The sequence below is a fragment of the Typopeltis vanoorti genome, chromosome 7 (genome assembly GCF_054136105.1).
Source record: "Typopeltis vanoorti isolate ZY-2024b chromosome 7, IOZ_Tvanoo_1.0, whole genome shotgun sequence".
Classification (NCBI taxonomy): domain Eukaryota; kingdom Metazoa; phylum Arthropoda; class Arachnida; order Uropygi; family Thelyphonidae; genus Typopeltis; species Typopeltis vanoorti.
In genome coordinates this window covers 104,008,013-104,026,497 of record NC_143555.1, presented here as the reverse complement: position 1 = coordinate 104,026,497, position 18,485 = coordinate 104,008,013, and the positions used below count along the sequence as shown (strand labels likewise).

At 34.0% G+C, this 18,485-nt stretch overlaps 1 protein-coding gene across 2 annotated transcripts in view; it reads left to right on the top strand.

The window, feature by feature from the left end:
• The first annotated feature begins 3,181 nt into the window (after window positions 1–3,181).
• Window positions 3,182–18,485, top strand: part of LOC150104927 (uncharacterized) — a 359,330-nt gene continuing 344,026 nt past the window's right edge. For both annotated transcript variants that reach the window (XM_090395423.1, XM_090395422.1), the window contains exon 1: window positions 3,182–3,587. In XM_090395423.1, the coding sequence (XP_090251549.1) occupies window positions 3,544–3,587 (44 nt within the window). In that variant the 5' untranslated portion in view covers window positions 3,182–3,543. The remainder of the gene's footprint in view (window positions 3,588–18,485) is intronic.

Sequence of the window (18,485 nt, the reverse complement as noted above, 5' to 3'; positions counted from 1 at the left end):
TCCAAAAATTTATTTATTTAGAAATACACTAAATTCGTTTTTATATTATAACTATAGAAAATGAAAGATGTTTGTTTACAAGGAGAGTCAAGGGTGATTAATATATTCGAAGGAGAGTCAAGGGTGATTAATACCCTTGGAGGGTAATGGATAGCAATGCTGTAGCCAATTAAGTTATAACTGAGGCCTCCTGCCATGATCAGAGCTTTAATAGCTCAATAACAACTTATCCTTACACTTTCCTCTACAGATAACGGGGAAGATGAAAAGCATTCCTGCTTCGCCCCTTTAAGCCAGTCACTATAAGGACAATGGATTGGGAGAATAAAGAACTGATGAATACCCTTAGAGAGTAATGGATGGCAATGCTGTACCCAATGAAGTTCTAACTGAGGCTCGGCTATTGCTGTTACCCCTGCCATGATCAGAGCTCTAATAGCTCAATAACACCTTATACCTACACTGTCCTCTACAGATAACGGGGAAGATGAAAAGCATTTCTGCTTCGCCCCTTTAAGCCAGTCACTATAAGGACAATACTGGGATTTTATCATATAATATAATATCCTATCTTATCGAAAATCTTTTGGCTAAGATTAAAGTGTAGTATTTGTGCTTTGACAAAGAGCAAATTGTAGTATCTGTTCTTTACCGTTAATATCGGAATGGGTCCTATCGGGGCTCGAGATATTCAACCAGTCAACTACAGATATTATTAAACCCCGGACTGGGGTAAGAACAAAAACTCGGTGGTGGGAATAGTGGAGGGAATTCCCCCCCCCCCTACACACACACACACACCCGATCATGTCCCCTGCTTTGCCACGTACCAGGACTCTCGGTATAGTAGCAGACGCCAGCATCCCGAAACGGACGTTTGTGAAACTCTGATTGACGCGGTACGCCCAGACAAGATACAAAATATTTGGCTTTACCCCCTATGGGTCAGGAAGATACCAAGTGGTAGTAAAAGACGCCGCCACAAGAGAGAAACTACTACTAGGGGTGGAATGCCAAGGAACGAAAGTTTTTCCATTTGTAGTAGGAAGCATTGTAAAGACCTTAAAGATAGATAGATTCCCTCTGGAATATCTAGAGGAGGGAAACGACATTATTAAGACAATTTTATCCAAATGGGGAGTAGTCAAAGTGGCCACTGATCCAGATATTCCAGAGTGGAAATCTGGTGAGGTCACTCTAGTAATAGAAACGAAAACAGAAGTGGCAAACTTTGTTGTAATAGGGTCACCTAGCTAGGCGTAAAGAAGTAGAACAAAGAAGTAGAAGAAACAGCCAAAAATCAAGCAGTCACAAAAGAAACTACAAAAAACGAAAAGGGAAAACCACAATGACAAAGCTACTGTCGAAAATAAAGAAGAGCAAGAAGATGAAACAGAACAAATGGAGACAACCAACACATCAAAAAGACCAATAAGCCCAGTGGACGAGGAAACAAAAAAGCCAAAAACAGCTACACCAGAAGAAACAGAGATCACCTACCAAGACACCCCCCCCCCCCCATGCGAATGCAGATAAAACCTTAAGTTATCTCCTAAAGGAAAGTCCCGTGATATTGGAAAAATTCAAAAAAAGCAATAGAAGAAATACTCCTCTTCACGGGCAAAAATACTCCCAAAGTAGTGAGTGCGCAATGGGGTAACCTATTTATAGAGGATATAAGCGAGATCACTACCGGAGCAAGTAATGGGAGTTTTGGAGGTAGAAAAAGAGGCGGAAATAGGTTTTTTTAGAACTCTTTGTTCCATATATATGTCCCGGCGAAGTAAGTTGGCTGAAGAAGTCTTGGCAGTCCACAGCAATCGGAAGGCACACTAACCACCTCATGGGTTCCTGTGCATAGTTTCATTGGTTTTTACTTCCCACAGGATGGAGTGGACCTGTGAACCCGAACGGCGAAGGCTTACAGCGAGGCGGTGCATCACTCGGGCCAAGCTCTCCCTCCCTTTCTTTTTAGTTCCGAATTTGAAAATCACCTGTCTTTTCTTTACTGTCCTTAGTTTATTTTTGTGTTCTCTTTCATTTGTTTTGCTTCTTTCGGCGGTCTAACATCTGAAGAGATGGCTGACCATCGAAAGCTGTAAGAACGGATGTAGGGAGATGATGTCGGAGAGCTGCTTGGCCACAGACCTGTTAATAGGTTATGTGTGCCCAAGCAGGTTGACTGAGGCCTCTTTATTACCTACTACTATCCATTCTTCCTCTCTCGCTCTCTGCTGACCCTCAGCACAACGTTTAGACTCCACAGGCCTGTGATGAAAGATATGAACTCCCATTCTATCTTATCGAAAACCAGGGAACAACTGGAAAGATTTTTTAATTCTTTAATTTTGATTTCCTATAACGAGTTATAAGTATCTTCTTGCGTAACTTGTATCCTAAATCTCATCAAAATTTTATTACATTCAATCTAACCATATTAGAGTGGTGCAGTATTTATGGTATATCCTGAAATCAAGCATCAGTAGTCATAGAGTCATAGTCAAGCAACAGTAGTCAAAGTGTTAGGCACCACAAATACCATCTATCTGAGGCTAGATAACTCACCATCAATTGATGGTGAGTTATCTGGTCTAGATAAAAGCCTAGATAATGGTGGGCTTCCTACAGGGGAATAACCCAGGTCTTTCCAACTAAAGGGCTTCATCAATACCGACTGAGCTATGCAGACACTAATAGGTAAACATCCCACACAGAATTTTACGTGAAAAATGTTTTGTCATTAATACGAATAGACAAAAATACTTTGGATGTAGTCGAATATATAAATAATTTACACAAGAATCTGCTAGAATGAATATCTATAAGATAATCGAAAGATAACCAGTGATTGGGAAGTAGTTGATGCTATCAGTTATACTATTCAGTTCTATTTAATCAGTAATAGTACTGTATGTATAACTAACACAGTACTTGATAAGACTTTGATAAGGAAACGAAAGGCGAAAACCATTTTCAATTGGCTAACGAGATCAGCACGACTGGTTCCTTTTTTAGCTCATTTTCCCTCTCCTTTCAAGCGCATCCATTATTTTTTTTTCTCCATCTTTCTTTTCATCTAGTGATGAGATAACACTCAGATGGGTTATTTTTCTCCAACCCCCGCTTCCGTCCATTGACGTTTGTCCTACATTCGGCACCTACGTTCGTGAAAGAAGAAAGTCGCAAGGTTGTCCAGTTAACTGAAAATGTCCAACTATTCAAGGTGAATGGGCGCGGCCAAGCATGGCTAGATACCGTGAATACGACGTACACGCGTTTAAGGAACGTCCATCACTGTGGTTGACTGGCGAACTTTGATCTCGGAAATCTATCATCGCTTAACAACACTTCCATAAGTGCTTTGATGAATACATTTGGATGACCCGAAAGGAGTGTATGTACATGTGCTATCGCTGGCGTAAGCTACTACGCAATTATCTAATGAGTTTGCTATGTAGTTGTTCACTTAACCAGCCGCTGAGACTAGTAGACATAGCTACTATAAGATTTCCTGTTTTGGTGTTTCTTTAAGGAATTACAATCATGCATCAACTCAGTTATACAGGAATATTTATTTTATCAACCAAGTAAGTGTTTCTGTTTGCTTTTACTTTAAAGAGCTTCAAAAACATTTTATTAGTTTAATTCATTTTGTTTATCTTTTTATCTGTTTCGAAAACTAAGAATAAAATTTGTACGCATGTGCAGAAATCATAGCAAACGAACATCAAACAAAATTAGTATTTTTAGTAATGTATGAAGTTTATATACGTGAACTGTCTGCCATTGCATTTGTTAACCGTTTTACTGACACAATTAGACGACTCGTTGGCCTTTAGGCCTTTCCCAAGCGTATCGTCTTTGCATTACCTCTTAAGGAGTAGCTTATATATCAACAGTTGCCTTGGAAATCGTACCTCTGAGTTTGTTTATTATAGAATAATGTAAACTAGTATACCTATGCATTCAGTCTTCTTTCCAGAAAATATCAACAGAGCAAGATAGTAATAAAATAATAATAATAATAATTTTTTTTATTACATTGCATACATTTGTTACGGTTACTACTGTACATTACATACATTTGATTACATATGATACTTACTTTACATACATTGGTTTTCATGTGATGCGTACTTTACATGCATTTGGTTACTTATGATACATACTTTTTTTTTTAGTTAATTAATTAATTTATTTATTTTGTCTTGGATGAGATGTAATTTATCAGCTTTCATCCTCGAAGCTTATTTTTAAGGTTATCTGAGGATGACACCAGTTGGTTATTGGTTTGTTTGCTGTGTTGGGAAGCTACGAAATCTATGATCGAGAAATTCGCGCGCGCGCGCACGCACGCACGCACGCACGCACGCACGCACGCACACACCCACGCACGCACGCACGCACACACACACACACACACACACACACACACACACACGATAACTTGGAATGTCTTGATGCGTCACTGAACTGGAAGCCTGAGCGAATATATTGTGTTTCATTAAGTTTGTATGGTATTTTGGGTGCGTGTTTCTTGTTCATAGTATGTCCTTAGATCTCTTTTCAGGATATTGTAGTTTGTAAGGTTTTTTATATTCATGTTTATCATGTCTGGGATGTAGAAGTTTCGTGTGGCCTTTCCGTAGTGATTATTGTATTTATATGTGATATAATTAGTAGTCCGAGGTCTTGTTATACGGTATGTATTTCTGACTGTCCTGTAGTTGGCATCGAAATAATGTTTTAGCAAAGCTGCATAGTGACATAAATATTTTGCAGTCAGTATTTTGTGTTCTGACATTGCAATGTATATAAGGTCGTTATTTTCTCTTTGTTCCCAAAAGATCAGTTTTATCATTTTGTACTGTAGCGACATTAATCTATTTTTAATTTGTAGGGTGCACAGAAAGCATACGTTGTTATAGCGTATCTTAGTATATTTTGGCATAGTGCTTTGTATATTAGTGTTTTTAGGCGTGTGGGAACTATGTCTTTTAACCTGTAGAGCTTGCCACTTATTGTTCGGAGTTTATTGTGTAGATGATTTATGTGATAATAGTAGTAGTAGCAGTAATAGTAGATGATTACAGATTAGATTATTAGCCTCGCCAAGCAGACGATTTCTACTCATGTTGATGTAAAGGAGGAACTTTCACTACAACACTCGTGAGACCAACCACTTAAAACTCAGCAGATCATCAAAGTTAAGGAACCACCACAATAGTGGTTTAGGTTTTTATTGTTTCATGGGGAGAGAGTGATAATAATAATAATAATAATAATAATAATAATAATAATAATAATAATAATAATAATAATAATAAATATTTTTATTGCCAAAATGAAGGAGTGGCACTCGCACATTAATGTCTTCTCACAAATTTGTTTCTGAGGGATAACATCAAGTACTATAGTTTCATTTTCACTATATGAGGAACGTAACTTATTTTGCAATTATTATCTCAATTACTGGCCACTTTATCTTCCTTTTTTCCCTACTCATTCATTTCTTACCTTTCAAATTTCTTAATTTCCAATAAAAGAAGTCGAAGAACCCATTTTACTATTGTGCATGCATATATCTTTTTCTAGCAAGCAAGTTTGAAGAAGGACATCTTTCTTTAAATTCCTAAAATAGACTTGAAGATAATCGCTCTGACAAAGAAATGCAACATTTAGTTGAGTATCTAATTATTTTCCAATAGGAGGAAATAATTTAATTTCGCTCCTTCTTGCCTCCAGTTACATTCATGTAATTCATTACATTCATGTAATGCTTGTAATGTAACTGGAGGCAAGAATTACATTCTTGCCTCCAGTTACATTACAAGCATTCATATATCCCCCTGAGAATACAATAGTATTCTCAGGGGGATATATGAATGCTTGACACATCATGTCCTTCAATATTAAGAAATCACAGAATTAAACTTGGCAGTTTCTCGAATCCAGGAGCTGTTCCCAAACTCACATTATCACGCATGCCTGTTAGCGAGATTCAAAACGTAACTTTATTAATAACAATAATAATAATTCCACTTCTCAGAACTCAACGTCTACAGCATTTAAACCTTCATCTTACACAAGACGCCACTATTCACCATTTAAACACTACCCATAAACCTCCCACTGATAGTATTTTTAACCTGTAAATTGTGTGTTTTCTGGTCAATTTTCCTGTATTCGGGATGAAAAATCGAGATCCCGAGAGAGAGAGAGAGAGAGAGAGAGAAAATAAACTGCCACATGAGCTTGGCTAATCCACTCTTTGTTTGAAAAGCTTATGTAAATATTCCTGATCAAGATAAGAATCGAACTAAGGTTTTTTTTTTTTTTTTTTTTTTTTCAATCGAAAAGTGCAATCTCCCTTCGTTCTTCCAAGTGCATTACGGTGACACTTAAACTTCAGTGACAACATGGCTACTTTTTAATAACGATTCCACATAACAATGATTTTGGCGGGGGGGGGGGGTAAATGCTATAATAAAACATAAAATATTATACATGCACAATATGACTTTTCAACTCCCTAAATATTACAATATCAAGTTAAGCAAGTTGGCTATTTAAATATTTTATTATTATTTTTTTTCACGCCCTCACATCTCTTATTCACACTGAGGTGATACTAAGTGTACAAGTGTATTAAGCAATGCGATACATACGCTTTAAAAAAATTATTATCATGTGCCAAACACTTAAATCCTATTTATGAAATCCATACTCAATACATAATAATGTAAAAAACAAAACATAATAAGAATATCCGGTAAATCACGAATATGTAACATGTTTACAGTCTTTTTTTCATGAAAGTTGCCACAAGGAAGCAGGTCCTTAATACATTATTCAAAAACTTTAATTTCAGATATTGGAAAACCTTTACTTTAAAATAATGTATTTTAAAAAGAGCATGCTGAAAAAGTCAGTACCGAACTCCATGTTATTATGATTAATTTTATGCAGTTTACTAATAATACTGAAAATTGTGACGCAAATAAAAAATAATAATAAATGCAGTTAATGGATAATTTACTACTTACGGGACCTAGAACTTTTTGATTTTATCCAAAGTCTCTTTTACATCGTTATTACCGTAAATAGTTATTACCACAAAAATATGCATTCACTATAGAACATAACACAAGTTTTGATACAACTACATCCACACTGTCACTTGCGACTTCTTTTATATTTTCAGATATGGCAGTAATAACCCGTTCTTTGAAAATTATTAAAATAATTTTCAAAGAACGGGTTAGGTTCTACAGAAACCTATACTACTACTACTACTACTACTACTACTACTACTAATAATAATAATAATAATAATAATTTGTGTGGAGTATTAAAGGCTGAATTATGGGAAAAATATGCATTCACATAATTTTTTACTGTTGTTTTAATTGTGATATATCTAACATGAAGAAGATGGTTAAAAGGTTCAAAAACCTTTTAAAAATGATCCTTTCCCATAAGGGGGCGCTAGTGCACCATTATGTTTTTGGTTCGTCGCGAAAAAAAAAACGCAATAATTATCCCCCCCCCCCCCAAAAAAAATTATTTTGATAGTCATTTATACTATATTTGTTCCGGATTTGAAATGAAATGATTTGTGGTTCCAAAAAAAAAAAAAAAAAAAAGTGGAATGGTCACTTTTTTTGTTTTGTTTTGTTTTTTAATTCTTTTGGTCAGACAGACTGCACAAGTTTCGTAACTATCTTTGCACTGTGAACCAGGAAGCTCTTTTAAACTTCAAAATTGCTTTGAGACCTCTAATTAGAAAATGTTCTATATGTTAGGAAATCCGCCGCTGGTGTTCTCATTTAGAGTATTTTTACGGATATTTCCTATACGATACTCCACCCTCAATGAACTTTACGAAAGAAAATTGCAACACAGTAACCACAACAATTATAGACGAAAGGGAATACTGCTTGCTCTGTGTAATTAAAGCCAACACACACACACACACACACCTCTTCGCATATGTCACTTTGAACAGTACGATTATTGACTTCTGTCTGGGAACAGACCACGCTGCGGATACAATAGCTAATCATGTGATGAAAGAGGTGTAAACAAATAGTTAAATATAATTTAAACAACCGTCTCACACTATAATTACAAACCATTTGCTTGTCTAGCAGATGAGGCCATATTTTGTATCCTCATGGACACAAATAAGAGCAAAGTACTGCGAGCAAAACCTGTCTTCCTAATCCTTAAATCCTCAGTCACCTTGTAGTTCATAAAAAATAATAATAAAGAAAAAACTTGCAAGGACTGGTTAAGCAAGTCACATGTTATTGTTTAACTAATGGAATCCACGTGTTTTTTTTTAACTTGAACTATTTCCTGGTTTCTTATCCTCAGTGTTTACATTGTGAGGATTAATACCTCCAAGATGTAATAAAATATTTATCTTTTTCTCTTTATTCATTCACTTTTTATCATAAAGTATACTGCTAGTATTTTGAATAAGAGGCACATGAAACTATTTAAAATTACGAGTGTTAATTCAAAGAATGACTTTGCATGTGACCTTTGCAAAACAGAAATTTCCATAGCTGATATGATACTTAGATATTATTTTACTAAAATTAATTAGGTGTACGAAGGATAACATCTGCATAAATAGTTTAAATTAAAATAATACTATATAGTAACTTTTTTTTTCCTATAACATTTTATATAAAATAGTATTTTAGAGATTAATTATTATAGAAAGGAAATACAATAGCAATTATTATTTATCATGAAAACATTGTGCATAAACAATTCCCTTTTGCTGGTCTACCACTTGTTGGGGAAAAGGCAACTCGACTGTAGGGGATTGAAATTTGAAAGGCACTTTTGGAAGAATTCTTCTAATCTGTACCTTTTATTCAGGTTTATTACAACGAAGCAGTCGCTTGTTCTTTTAATTATTATTCTATTGATTAATTACTATTCGTGAGAATTTACACAGGAAAAAAATGACAGTTTTTATTTTATATTTTTTTTATTTATTTTTTTTATTTTTTAATTCAGCCGATTTGCTACCGGTATTCAACTGACACTATCTCCCTCTGGTGAGATAAATAAATCATCAAGAAATGGCAAATTCTCTTAATGTCACATGAGATGAGTGTGTTCTAAATTAAAAGAATATTAATATTTCATTAAAAAAATTAAAAGATTAAATTAAAAGAATATTAATATTAATAATAATATTAATATTTCAAGACATTCATATTCATATTTTTATCTTACAAGGAGAAAAATAAAATTGTTGTTTTTTACTTCCATAAAATGATAAACATAAGATTCTGTTAGATTTTATTCATATACATTTCCGTTTGTTGCAATCTGTGTCGTCATTAATGACGTCTTACAACTTTTGCAAGATCTGTTTGGTTGAATAAAAAACATAATGGATCTCGTGTTTTTTATTTAGTAACTGTTTTCACTCAACACCTAGCGACGCAAATCTCCCCCTACTGGAAAATTCCACTGCGTTTACAAACTCGGATGATAAAAAGATAAAAATAAATACTTTTGATTAAGCCTAGTTCGCACCTAGGAAAACTAAAAGGAGGTCATACATTCGTATCTGAATCTTGAATAAAAGATAAATAATACTGCATCAGTTTTTTTAATATAGGTGCGCATAACTGTGAGTTTTTTGTGGGAGTACGCAAAAGGTACACCTGTGAGTCATTCTGACTTTCATCAAAGTAATAATATACATTTTTCAAAAAATCATTAATTAAAAATTCATATATGCATAAATATCATATATGCATATATGATAATATTCGTTTGACCAAAACAAGAACTTTAATGATTAAACAGTTCATAAATTAAAAATAATAATAAAAACAATAATAAAATAGCTGATGGAATCTAGAAGCATATATTATTGGTAATTTCTTCATAAAAATGTTTACCGAACTCTTAATTAGCTCAAAAGAACTATTTTAATTACCTGCCAAATGCATCCAAAGTGAATATTAATAATTAAAAATAGAAGAAATAGAAGTTGAAAATATAGCAATGCAAATATAATATAATATAGTATAGTAAAGTAATATACACTAATCGATCAAAAAAGAAATGAAGAAATTACGAAAGAATTAAACCAGGAATCAGTAATAGAAAAAAATTAAAAAATATGAACCTAAATGGATGAAACACGTTGAAAGAATGAAAACAAAAAGACTACCAAAACAAGCCTTAAATTACAAACCATCAGGAAAAAAAAAAAAAAAAAAAAAACAGGATTTCCTCTTAACGGATTCAACGATGACTTCTAAGGCCGGAACAGGCCACTCTAAGTGCCTAAGTCCTTGACAAGCATGACGTTGACATTGATAGTAAAGTAAAGTAAGTATAGTATAGTATAGTATAGTACAGTATAGTATAGTATAGTACAGTATAGTATAGTATAGTATAGCAAATAGAGAAGGAGGCCTCAGTAATATATTTTTAATCTTAACCTGCGATTGCAAAGCACTTATCTATTGCAAGCCAAAAACCCTCAAAATCTGGTGAAAGAGAAAAAATGATACCTAATTTTTAATTCAAAAGGAAACGTTTTTTCTTGATTTTTTTTTTCTAATCTTTATGTGAAAGATCAAAACCTGTGATATAACATGTCCCATACCTTTTGACCTTTTCATCACTATTTCTCGCTTAATAAGTTTGACTAACTTATACACCTAAATTATTTATTCATGTTCGAACATATTCGTTCTGTTGCTGTAAAATCGCTTGTAAAATTTCTCTCTCTCTCTCTCTCTTTTAACGTTTTTCTGAACCACGAAAGGTTGTAAACTTATACTACATTGGGCTGACATGATCTCCCCCTTTTTTTTTTTTTTCACTATCAGAAAAGCTGTGTCTATAGGCCAAACATGAAACTTTTAGAAACTACTTCAGGTCTCCAATTAACGGAGCGGTGATCTAACACTGAATGTCTTGTACAGTATATAATCACAGCTGTGAATTTTAAAGGTGGCGGTGTAAATGTGTAGATCTATTTCTCCAAGTACGGATCCTAACCTTGACATTTCCAAATAAGGCAATGGACTTTGTGATATTGCATATGCTATTGTTACATGTTTTGAGATAATTGATGTGAAAAAAACTTCACAGATCTGTGCACATTCCCAATAAAACGCCTTCAAGATAGACTGTAATAGCAGGTGAGGGCCAGTGCGGTCGTTTTAAGAACCGATCTCAAAACTAATTTGTGGTCAGTTGAAAGGGAAAATGATCCAAATTACCTGACTCATCATTGTAAACTGATGTAGGTTGTGTCCGAAAATGTGGAAGGTGGTTCAGGACCACAGGAGAATTCGCATACACAAATGGCTTTTTCTGAAATACATTGCTCATCTAATACTTATTTCAGCACAGTATGACTACATTGACAACTTTGTCATTTGTCAGAGGTAAATATCTGGAGAAGGCGCCTAGATGTTGTTGTTAGAATTATGGCCGTAGCAACCTTGGCTACGAAGCCACTGTATTGCGTGTTGAATTGCGTATGTTTTTGTGGCCAGTTCTCCTGTTTCACGAAACGAAAATCCCGAGTTAAAAGAAGGAAAACTCCAACTCCATATGACACAGACTAACTCCCTCTCAAATGAAAAGCCCTGACAAAGATTCTTCGCTTCCTAGACAGAATTCATACCCAAGATTATTTCCACCAAATCATCATTGTCGACTGAAGACAATATTTGTTCAACATTAACTCACAAGTAGAAACATGAAAACAATATTAACTCACAAGTAGAAAGAATTTTTTTCAAGATATTTTTCCACTTCACAATGCGGGAAAATAACGATGGATGGAACTCTCTGATTACTCTAACGGAAGTTGGCTAACTGATTATATACAAATTATTATATCTTGGAGCCAAATTAAGTAAATATCGTATGTTTAATATTAATACACCTTTGTGCTACTTTCTCTACATAATGTAGCAATTTATTATTAGATATATCGAAAACAACGCACTGGAAAAACCATTCCACAATTATGAAAGGATGAGCTTTCATTCTTTTTATTGAAAACGAATTTATATGAATTTCAGGCACCGCAACGTAAATATGATCTGCATGCAACATCTCCTATTTGCTAATATTATTTATGATGGAAAGATTCTTGGTTGCGAGGATAACAAACTGTTTAATATGAATATATGAGATGCACAAACCACTGCACCTGAAATATTTAAAAAAAAAAAAAGGGAAAAAAATGAGGTGGGGAAAGATAATTGAAATCTTCATTGTATAATAAGACATGTTCTTGAGAACTTATGTTCAAGCTCATCTCAAGACAAAAACACGACTACCGTCAATCAAGTATGAAATTCGTTTGATAACCAAGCAGTCAGTCGCACGCAACACAGCACAGAAAAAGAATTCTGTGAGTGTGTGTGCGTGATCTAACTGATTGCTCTAACGTGATAACTCCCCCTTGGTGCTGAGACATTAATCTTCTTCCCCACAGTTCTACAGATATTCTGCACTCTTTGGTCCATCGAATCTTTTCCCCTTAATGCAAGTACGGCGTGCGACAACCCGACGACATGACGACAGGAAGGCGGAGAGCATAAAGATCAACGACGAAATGGTTGGCGACAGGATGACCAAGTGAACGAATTCTGTTGAAGTTACATTCAGTGCTAGCAGTTGCAATATCAGAATCATTGGATGGTGTTACTTAATGAGTCGGTGATTTTCATGTAAGGAATTCTTATTTGATCCTATAATAAGTTAAAGATAAACAGTACACCTATTACATCAATCCCAAAACAGACAGCCGGAGAATGGAGAGAATAATCAAAAAATGTATTGCTACCAAAACGGGAATATGGCGTTGAGTTTAAAATAGCCGAGAAGAAATCATAAACCTCGTTTATGAGAAAGAAACTAATTATTGTCAAGTAGATGGCGCCAGAGTCGAATACATAACATTTCACGTCTATATCAGAAAATAAATGGATAAATTCATTCTGATAGGAAGTAAGATAGCGATTCTTTTACAAAAGAGATGATATTATTTATTTATGTTGTCAGTACTACTACAAAAACTAAGAGAAAAGATCAATATGAATATTTTAATTAACAAATCGATGTCAGGCGTCTTACATCTAAGATTGTGGGGTTCCTTTGTGCCAACATCCACTAGGATGCTGCTACACGCTTTCTAGAACCGCATTCTCTGCTATTTAAAGTACAGTAGGCCAGTGAAATGATGAACACCAGTTCGTGACAAAACCAGTAAAAATAAAGCATAAAAAAACGGAAGCAACATCAAATGCTGTTGTCCTATAAAGCAGTGCACGACTTTCATTGTATTTATGAACGCTAGCCGGAACTGTGTGTCCGGGACCCTAATTATCCAGGTGAATGAACTAATCAGTCCCATGGTGGCGCTGGAGTTGAAGGGGAAACATTGCCGTATGGGTCTTTCAAGAATACAGCTTTCACTAACATCTCTAATGGTATGCCAAGCATTTTCATGGGTTGACTTTACTGCGAGCGTCTTATCCATCAGTTCTATCTATAACGGATCCAGCTATTGCATTTTTAATGCAAACTTTTATTCTTAAAGCCAGTTACTTTTAAAATGAACCTGTGACTGGCAAAATTTTGAATATGCATAAGAATAATTAATCATAATCAGTTATCAAAGTTCCCTTAAATTTAGCATAACTTAAGATTATAAATGGAGGATATTATAGATCCATCCATATTTTATAGCCAAATATAGAAAAAGACTTAAAAAATTACGAAATTTACCAGACAGTTTACAATAATATGATCTTCGGCCTGGAAGTTGCCTTGGTTTGCACTTAAAACTTACAAGTCCTACGCAAGAACCCGTATATTAGTGCGTCATCAGTTACTTTTAAAATGAACGTTTAATCTGCAAATGTTTTACTATTAAAATATGATACATTATAATAATTAATTATTCTTACAAAACATCTTAAAAGACATGAATAACACACACACACACACACACAGGCATAAAATTGAAATTCAAAATATCGTATTCCAATAATTTCAATAGTCAGGATGAAAAAAAAAAAAGCTGATGATGTTCCTCTGTTCATTCTGTTCTTTTATGCCTCTTTTCTCTTGTCATTATTACAGAATGCAAATATTTGGTCTTCTGACAAGCTTATATAAATAAAAGAATCATAAATTACCGTTAACAGCAGAGTAATTAAATGACACTAATTTTCTAAAACAAAATTGCTACATCTGCTAAATTAGAACTATATTGTATTATTTTACGACTTCGTAGTTTGTTTCACTGAATACATTCTTTGTTCCAACAATTCGCAGTTAGCGTCATTACAATAGTATTAAAAGATCTTTCCCAATTCAAATATATAAACATACATACACATTAAAATTTGTTATCTGATAAAGAATCAGTTATTGAGGAAAGCTGTTTGGATGTTTGGATATTATTATGATTGCTATATGTTAAGTTCGATTCCGTAATGCTTGTTTCAAAAATCTATATCATATGTCTCATGTAAACCTAGAAGTGGTGTTTATATTGTCAGTTCTTTATTTCAATTTAATAAAAGTGGGTACTGTATGATGCGTATTATTGAGAGGAAACTTTTCTGTAACTAATTCGAGATATAAAAGATTTGGATATTAGTTCCTGAGTTAAACTAATATTACTCGCAAGATCGAATATCTGTAATTTTTGCGAAACGTTCAATACTATTATGAAATATATATATATATATATATATATATATATATATATATATATATATATATATATATATATATATATATATATATATATATATATATATATATATATATATATATATATATATATATATATATATATATATTTTTTTTTTTTTTTTTTTTATATTTTAAACGAAAATAAGTTTAGAAATTAAAACATAAATATTTCTTTATAATTCAATTAAAAAAATGTTTTATAAAGGAATATTTGTAAAAGTCAATAATAAATGTTTCTATAATATTCCATACACCTTTTAAAATAAATGAAGCTTGAAATATATATAAAATAGTGCGAAAATGAAGGAACGTGTTATTGGTTTGTGTCCTATCGCCATTTCCTCTCTAGTGTGAATTGATGTGGTAACGCTGATTTGAATTAACAATAGGTTTAAAACGAAGGTCAGATTTTGTTATTTTCACATTATTTATATTTATTTGCGATACTTTGTACCTTTCAAACTTCGTGAACTTAACGAAAGATTACGATAGTACCAGTTGATAAACCATAATTGCAAATATTCTTTCTTTCGTTAACTTTCCTCCTTCTCTTTCTGGAATTCATTCGTATGTAGCTAAAGGGTGAATGTAAAACCCACGTGCTGGATAACCTTGGTCTTTACAACTTTAATGGCTAGTTTTGTTTGTTCTATTCCCCCTTTCCCAAGCAGTGATGGTATCTGCTGTACATGTTTCAGTCATTTAGCGAAACCTTGCACCAAAGATAATTTCAAGTACCTGCTCGACATGCATAAGTAAATTTCCACAGCTTCGAACAGTCTTGACCTTCAACTATGAACAGGTCTCTCGGATAATAGCAGAATAAGTTTCCTAAATTTCATGACAGCAACTTTTAATCGACTTTCTTTCTAGTATTATTTGTTGCGCTAGCCCAGTTAGAATTTCGCAGATTGTTGCATAATTCTGTAAATTTTAAAGTCTCTCTCTCGGTAACGACTGATCTTTGGGCGGTATATTTGAATCTTTTAGGATGCAAAGAACGTATACTGGCTTTTTAGCTCCAGTTGACAGACACCGTATTGTCTCCTAGTTGTGGCTTTATTGCCTTAGTTTAGTCGTATTTCCAAATAACCCAATTCTTTCGCCCATAGCCTGTCAAGTGCATTTGTTTATCCACTGCTGTTTCGCGAAAAGACAAATGTAATAATTCGTACTTTTAATACCCTGTGCGTCAAAGACTAGTTATAAAATAGTCTTGATCAGCAGTTGGCATGTATTGTTGTTGTAAAAGATAAAGGGGGGGGGGGGGATCTGTTCCTCAAAAAAACAGCCACGATTATATTATTCGGAACTGGTGCATATTCGCCAATGTTCATTTTTCTAAGCACTGTAAGTTAAAAGTCAATATTTGACTGGCATTTCCACATTTTAATTCCAGATTATTACACTTCCACCATCGAATTTCGTTGCTAGAATTACACTCGGATTGGATTTTGAGATAACAGTCCAAGCAACTAAAGGTGTGGAGATTGTAATATGTATTATTTCTGTAAATTGCGTTGTTCTTCTGGTCAGTTTGTCTAGTTTTTGAGTTGAAAAGGTGAATTTCCTAGAGGAACAACCGGCTAACCCACTTTCAGTTGAAAAGTCCTTATAAAGTTCTTCGCGTCCTAGATGGAATTCTAATACGGGCTTTTTCGATTAAAAACATTGGCGTTACCGAATGAGCTATAGGTCTCAAATGATCGTACCTAAGGCGTTTCTCCATGCATGCTCCACATCTGTACTCATCCATCGAATTGTGAAAAGGTGTAGCATGGCTTGTTGTTGTATATCACACGCTTCCATACTCTACGACCTCATCACGAAAACTGTAAAGCACGTTGTGCAGTGTCCCTAGTATAAACCTGAATCCCTACTGACTCTTTGATCTCCAGATGCGAGCATTTTTGTATCTTCTTGTAGGCATCTTCCAGTATGTCATTTCTTACCTTCAGTACCTGGAGCCTCTGTAGCTCAGTCGGTATAGATGAAGCTCTTTGGTCGGAAAGTCTTGGGTTCGATTCCATCTATGACGTGAGCAACCTCTATCAGATGTTTTCGACTAAAGATGAGTTAGTCAGTCTCATGCGGAGGTGGAGGGTTTGTCTCCTTGAAACTCAGGTATTTCATCCCTCAGAAACAAGCAAACCTTCCCCGTGAACACACAGATCTACAGACATAAAACATTTTTATGTCTGTAGATGCTGTTTTGGTAGGAAGTAGTAACTTCTGACCAATACCTCATCTCGGATCCAAATACTGGCTTCCTGGATACTTCGATACGCTAGCAACAAGTGGCATCCTGACATTATCCATTGTCTGATAATTCACGTGCAGTTAATTTAGAGTTGTGCGGTCTTTGACCAGTCACGTATACAGGACACCGATGTGTATTCTATGATAACATCGCTTCCAGTATCCGTGAGTTTTCCTTCACGTATATTGAACTTGAAGTATATCTCTTCACCTTATATAGCACTGTAGGCCACATGTAACGACAGGAATATACATTTCGAAAATTTTTCTAAAACAGAGATTATCAATACTTATTTCAATAAAGTGTATATTTCTCATTGAAATTATATAAATAGCAAAACTCAAAATTTATGTACCAGAAAAGTATAATTAATTAAAATATACTTTTGCTTTATGGATGTTGTCTGTGTGATTTTGTAAGAATTTTCGTAACTCTACATTGATGGAAGAAGGAATCGAATCAGTGTAAACTCGATTCTAGTCACTGACTAGAGAAACTTTTAAAACACTTATTCAGCCGGTTTTCGAGTTCACACACACACACACACACACACACACACACACACACACACACACACACACACACACACACACACATATATATATATATATATATATATATATTTTTTTTTAATTCTAATTTTAAGCCTCGAAACTCAGAAAAACTGGTTGTAGAATTCACCCTATTTCAGACCTTAATACTAGTTCGGATTACAATTAGGTTATAACTAAAACGTTTTCTATCCCCCTTTGAGAAATATAATAAAGAGGCGTTAGATAATTGATTTTATTTTTATGAACTTTATTTTAAAAATGCGACATTCTTGCCTTTTCATTTTAATTTTATACTGATTAGTTCAGACCTTCTTGAGGAACTGGAAAGTTCTGATAAACACTTAGAACAAAAATGATATTAAAGCAACTGACGTAACCACAAGAAAGAACATACGAATATATAAGAACCTAAGTTACATTCATAACTCTGCTACTAGTAAGTTTTTTCTTGTGGTTATATCAGTTGCTTTCATATAATTTTTGTTCTAGGTGTTTATCAGAACTTTCCAGCCCCCCTTCGTAATATTATTTAAAATATTAGCGCATTATATACATTTTTTAACAAAATTTATAGGAAATGCTGTCCGCTTTTGTTTGTAATTTGGTTATCCGTTCCAAACATGATTTGCTACTCTTTTATGAGGCATTTAGTTCTCGAAAGGAAAAAAAAAGTTATTTTTCTCTCCTAAACAAATTTGAATTATGAATACTGAAGTGATGTGTCAGCAGGAAGAACAATCGCTGTGCGAACATTACAAGTTAACACGCCACTTTCTCTAAAATTTATTACTTTTTTTATGCACGTGTATATTAACTAAGATATTTTAAAGTAATCTTTATATTAAACGTACTTGATTGTTGAAAAAACTAATTTCTCTTTGATTTTAAAATAA